The sequence below is a fragment of the Mytilus trossulus genome, chromosome 10 (assembly GCF_036588685.1).
Source record: "Mytilus trossulus isolate FHL-02 chromosome 10, PNRI_Mtr1.1.1.hap1, whole genome shotgun sequence".
Classification (NCBI taxonomy): domain Eukaryota; kingdom Metazoa; phylum Mollusca; class Bivalvia; order Mytilida; family Mytilidae; genus Mytilus; species Mytilus trossulus.
Window position 1 is genome coordinate 57,499,273 of NC_086382.1, and position 6,356 is coordinate 57,505,628.

The following is a 6,356-nucleotide window of genomic DNA, read 5'->3' on the forward strand; positions in this document are numbered from 1 at the left end:
ATAAGAAAAAATTTAGTTGTTATAAGTTCTTTATGGATTGTTACTCAAGGATGTACTTAGGTGAAATTAAATAAATCAATAATCTACTATTGAAACTATAAACCGGAAACGCATTGGTCGAGAATCAAAATGAGCTAAAGATATCTGTAGGTCATGGGGCTCCTTTTCGACTCGGACTTTTACCTCACATTTGCATTGGTATTATTTGGGTCTCAAATCGAAAGAAAGAAAATCAACAATCTGCTATAATTTTGGTAAATGACCTATGATGAATTTTAAATCTTGTATGAAAAAAATATGGGTGTTATCATGGTTATGGGGCAAAATATTTTACCATGTATTGTAGGGATAAACACCAAGGAGTTCGAACATTTGACTCAAATGCTAACACCTCACTTAAGTACATCCTTAACTGAACAGGAGAAACATCAGAAAACTCTTGCAATGGTATGTCAATTGGTACATTCTATATGCTATAATAAAACTCATTGTTTGGTCTTATGTAAATTAACAATTGGCAACTCTAAACAAAACAATATACCTGAATATTTTACTTTAGTACTGGCAACTCTTTGATCCTCCTTAAAGTCCGTTTCACGTCAAGAGTTCCGTAAACATTTCATTTAAACTGTTTTATTGCAAATTGTTCTGCAATAACTTGTATTCATACTATGAATATAAAGCCTTGATTCGTTCTAAGTTTTGAATTATTCAGAGAAAGAAATAAATCAATTACACTTTCAGTTATATTGATATCTAAATAATATTTCATTACATTCAAGTACAAGCATTTCACCAAGTAACCCAGTATGTCTAAAGCTCCTTAAGTCCATTGTCTTAACTTTGACATGATTATTCTGAGACGGAAATTAGATTACAATAAACAGCAGTGGAAGCATTAATAGAAATAATCTATTATCTCTTTTGTTCCATTTCATGAAATTTTAATATAACGACCATAGGTTTGCTTAAAACGTGAACTTTATTTATATATTGGCATTATTTGATTCACGTATTTTGAATTGAAACCTTAGATTAATGAATGGACTCCAGAATTGAAGATATGATAAGGAAGCTCAACGATTACCGGAAAGATATAATATTTATCTGGTGCACTTTTGGGTGATAAGACCCAGGACCATCAACTACTCATTTGAAAAATATTTGTTTTCTCATTGTACAGTTTTGTTTAATTTTCTAATATACTGTAGATTCATTAATTTCCGTGTGTACCAATTTTTGTAGATTTTTTTTGGTATTTTCGATCGTCTTTGATGATGTGGTTTTGTCGAGGTCTGCATATAAGCCTTTGGATACTTTGCTATTTGCTGAATAGTTAATTCTCGGTACAACTTTTCAAATGATACTTAGTACCCATAGATAATAATAAATCATCAGAATGAAAAATACAAAATGATGAATTGACAGCTTTATACTTGACCTTAAATGCAATGTTTGATATCAAGCAAGGAGAGAAACAGAAACAGTCTGATTTGAAAACCAGGGAGAGGAAAAGGGGTGATGTCAATCACAAGTAGATTTAAATATCAACTGTTATGTAAAGCAACATCCAATTTTAATTCTGAACACACTTGTTTTTGACTCATGCTGAATAGTTGTGATGATGATGAAAACATGTGGTTATTTATCTTTTTTACTTCATCTCATTACAACAGGATTGATTAAATTAGACATGAAATTTGCACATTATGTATTTATAGAGAACATAATTGAATATTATCTCTGTTGATATATATTTTTTTAGATCCACTTTTATAGTTAAACCATTATTGAGATAAAAGTAATCTCTATTGTAATATATATCCTTCAATTTATAAGCAAACCTCATAAAACTTCACATAGATGAACACAGTTTCAAATTATTTCAGGTAGCAAAGCTTTACGGCAGTTTAAGTTTGCACATTGTATAATTCAAACACATTTTATAATCAGTTTTTCCTTAATATATGGTGCTTTGTTTAACGGAAAAACATTCAAACTTTGATTTATAGATTATAATTTTATTTTTCATGAATGAAATAATGCTTCGGTTTGTACGTTACGTCGACTTTTATAATTTTATTTTTGCACGTTTTTCTATTATGAATGCGTGTGTTTGTGCTGTATCTCTTGATAAATATGTGACAAATTTACGATATTTGGTCTCCATCAGATAACATATTGCTGTGCTGGAATGGCACTTTAAATGTGTTCTGGTGGGGCGTTATTCGTTGTACCTATGATTATATCACATCTTCTACGTTTGAACCAGGTGTAAGACTTTCAAATATGTTGGCCTCTGGCATCACTAATAAGAAATTAATTGTCGACATGCGCATGATGTAACGTTAAAATGTTATCAAATATCCTTGGTCTGACGTGATTGTTGTTTTTATTTAATTTTGGTCCGTAAACATCTGTTGTACCGTCAATGGGATTCAAAACCCTGTTTCTGTTACATTATGATAATACAGTGTGAACCTATCCAGCTCCCTATACAACTTTGTCAATAAGACAAAATAATAAGTAAAATCGCCAAAATAAAACTAACTCCGAGTAAAATTCAAATCTGAAAATCCCTAATCAAATCGAACACTCAAACACATTAAACAAAAAGATAACAACTTGTCATATTCTTGTTGTGATACAAGCATTTTCTAATGTATTTTTTTTTTTGGATTAAACCTTAAAAACTACAGTGGTATCGTTATTTTTGTGATGCTTTTCCACGTCAGCTTTAGCTAGGATTGTTACACAATGCATGCTGTTTAGTTGCCAATGTGTATATTTATAACCTACATGCATGCAGTATGCCAGCTTCATCACTATTTGGTAACTACATATTTGAAAGATTGTGACACATTTTGAATATAAAAAAAATAGTGAGCAAAAAAAACAGATTCTTTGGCATATCTATTCCTAATTTGCCAAAACGCGGAAATGCTATGGTATGCAAACGTTTGTTGATAGCACAAATTAAAGGTTAATACCATATTTGCATGCTTAAAATACAATAAAAGATATAACATTACAACATAAATCGATTGTAAAGTAAAATATATTTCCAAATATCCCTGCTTACATATCCAGTTGCATAATACATTTCATTGGACGTAGTAGAACAACAATGTATCTTCTTTGTCTTCTATTTGGTTTGTCATCCGCTTATCAAATCATAGTTTCTGATAAAGAAGGCGAAACTGATCTTTGTAAGAGCGTTTCAAAGGATGTTAAAAATTTGGAACAAAAGATGGCTACGCAGCTTGAACAAATTTTGACTTTGCTTCAACAGAGGAAAGACAATAAAGGCATTAAAGGTATATTTGTATGTACATAAAACATATCCCTTAACGTGATCTAACTTATGAATTTGTTGAACATTAGTATCTAAATGTTGATATGATATGACTGGGTTTTTTAATAGGCATTCATCAGACTTTGAATGCTTTTAAACAATTAACCATTGTGTTACTGAGGTTTCTTCAAACATTTGTTTTAAGGTCAAATTGGTTTGCAATAAGCTTTAGAATTTATAATTTCTTCACGTAGGATATCGATAAAATAATTACGTAAATGAAACACCAAGTTGAACGTTGTCTTATCGGTTGTTACATGGACTTATTTTTATTGGTTTCTCAAGTTAAGATCATATTATAGATACAGAGAATTTATGATTTTCAGTCTTTTTATAGTTTACTTCAAAGAAGTGTAGGTTTTTTCAACAACATTCCTTAATTTATCTTTGTTTTTTTAAAATACATGAACATTAATGTCATATCATTTTTACCATTATATTAATCAAAAGTTTGTATTACATTTTGCAGATCTAGAATTTGTAAAAACTCTTCAGGAAGTTGCAGAAGGGAAATCAGTTAAACAAAGTTCATTATATCAGGGGAAATATTATCCTGCTGAATTGGCCGTTGATGGTAATACAGGGACTTTTTCTCACACTCAAACCGAAGAAAATCCGTATTGGTTGGTAGATCTAGGCAAACTGTATAAAGTTAAACAGATTGTAGTGTATAGCCGAACAAACTGTTGTGGTAAGTTCAAACTTTGTGAAATTAAACCAAAGCATTCAATTCTTTTGTAGACGTTAAAATGGTAACAAAGATCATATCAACATTTCATCAAAAGTGTATTTAGAAACTTCTTGTACCAACCTACTATAGATTAATACTTACACAAAACTGTTAGACATTAAAAAAGTTAATAACGTCTTTGGCATTATGACAGATGTATTGATTTTATTTTTAGTGTTCATTATCATATATGTACAATCTCATAATTTCTTAAGTCAGTTTTCAGAGAGAGGTGAAAGATACCAGAAGATTATATAAACTAGTCAGTCGAAAACTAACTACAACGCGCTGACCAAAAACGTAAATGGGTGTTAATACAAATACAGCATTGCAGCCACAGTTTTAAAGATAAAGTATGGTTTTTTTCCGGAACGGACTATATTTCCAGGAAATAAAATATTTCTATTATCCATTCGTAATACCATTTTTGACTGTAAATAGTAATTGTTTCAATGAGAAACAGTCCAGTAAAATTGGTACCAATATCATTATTATACCTAACTTTAGAATGCATGTACTTTTAGGCTCTAATCTGAAGAATATGGACGTAACTGTAGGTCCTTCTCTGGACAACATGTCTTTGTGCACTCACTATAAAGGTCCAGCAAGCACAGGGGGACATTTTAACTTGGACTGTAAAGCTGCAATGGTTGGACGCTATGTAAAACTGTCTATAAACAGGAAAAATTCTATAATGCAGTTAGCAGAACTCAAAGTATTTGCGTATCGTCAAAAATTCTAGAATATTAAATATTATTGCTGACATTTATTGTTTCATTAACCCCTTGTCTTTGCCTGAGTCAGAATCCTTTTGAACAAATGTCTTAATTAAGCAATTAGTTTTGCCGATTTTGGAAATTTCAATTTCAAATCTATAGTTAACTCTGTTGAATTTATGTTAATACCCTGACTATAAAAAAAGAAGATGTGGTAGGTTGCCAAATTAACATCTCTTCGCAAGAGACCAAATGACACAGAAATGAACAAATATAGGTCACCGTACGGCCTTCAACAATGAGCAATGCCAACTGCATCGTCATCGTCAGTTATACAAAGCTCCGAAATGAAAATGTAAAACAATTCAAACGAAAACACTGACGGCCGAATGTATGTGCAAAATAAACGAAAAACATATATTTAACACATAAACAAACGACAGCCACTGAATAATAGGCTTTTTACTAAGGATAGGCACATACATAAATAAAGTAGCTTGGTTAAACATGTTAGAGGGATCCATTCCCTACCCTAATCTTGGACAGTGGCGTAACAATACAAGATAAGAACGAATAATACAAACCAGTTGAAAAAGGCTTAACACATCAGATGGGTACAAATAGAAATACTACATAGAGTGGACATGACAGGGAACTTGTATATCCAATTAACAAAAAGACACTAAGTACAGATCTGAGAGTACTCACAGTTACTGACAGCTAGTTCAAAGCCACTTAAAACTTAATGCATCTTAAACTTAAATAAAAATCAATCGGTACACATCCAACATCCAATGGATTTAGTCCTTGACTAGACCTGAACAATTTTTAACTTGTCATATTCTGTAAAGTCTGCAGTATCATTGTCTGGATAAATGTCTTTTTTATTGTATCTTCTCTTCAACGTTTGTATAAGTTTTGTATTTCCAACATTTTAAGGTTGATAATGACTAAGGAGACCCAAAAATGTCAACATGCTCTTCTGGTGCAGTCAATTCGTTAATTTTTGAACAACTGATTATCCAATTACTAGTATTTCAGGTGTTTATGTCTCTATTGTCTACATTTAACATTGATATTGCATTTAATGTATTCGTCACGTAAAGGTGTTTTCGTTAGTTAAAATTGGGTCATATCTATCATTTACAACTGTTTTGCTAAGTGTGAATTCGCATTGCTGTAATTAGTTATCAAAGGTACCAGTGTTATAATTTAGTACCCCAGACGCGCGTTTCGTCTACAAAAGACTCATCACTGACGCTCATATCAAAATAGTTATATAAAGCCAAACAACAAAGTTGAAGAGCATTGAGGATCCAAAATTCCAAACAGTTGTGCCAAATACGGCTAAGGTAATCTGTGTATGGATAAGAAAATCCTTAGTTTTTCGAAAAATTCAAAGTTTGGTAAACAGGAAATTTATTAAAATGACCACATTTTTGATATTCAAGATGTAAAAATTACTACAACAATTTGATATTATTTATTACTGTAATTTTCATTGTAATTAATAAATGTTATATCAGTCTCACAAATGTGTCGAGGTTTGTGATTG

General features: G+C 31.1%; 1 protein-coding gene across 1 annotated transcript; it reads left to right on the top strand.

Annotated features, from left to right (window-relative positions):
* The first annotated feature begins 3,103 nt into the window (after window positions 1-3,103).
* LOC134688232 (fucolectin-1-like) lies at window positions 3,104-4,850 on the top strand. Its single transcript, XM_063548731.1, has 3 exons — window positions 3,104-3,317; window positions 3,825-4,046; window positions 4,610-4,850. Exons 1-3 carry the CDS (start codon window positions 3,128-3,130, stop codon window positions 4,825-4,827), a joined length of 630 nt encoding a protein of 209 aa, XP_063404801.1. The 5' UTR covers window positions 3,104-3,127; the 3' UTR covers window positions 4,828-4,850.
* Window positions 4,851-6,356: the final 1,506 nt, after the last annotated feature.

Bases quoted from the DNA above. Each gene is read 5' to 3' on its own strand.
- LOC134688232 (XM_063548731.1), top strand. From the start codon at position 3,128: ATGTATCTTCTTTGTCTTCTATTTGGTTTGTCATCCGCTTATCAAATC. The intron at 3,318-3,824 runs GTATATTTGTAT...TACATTTTGCAG, and splicing joins AGACAATAAAGGCATTAAAG to ATCTAGAATTTGTAAAAACT. The intron at 4,047-4,609 runs GTAAGTTCAAAC...ATGTACTTTTAG, and splicing joins TAGCCGAACAAACTGTTGTG to GCTCTAATCTGAAGAATATG.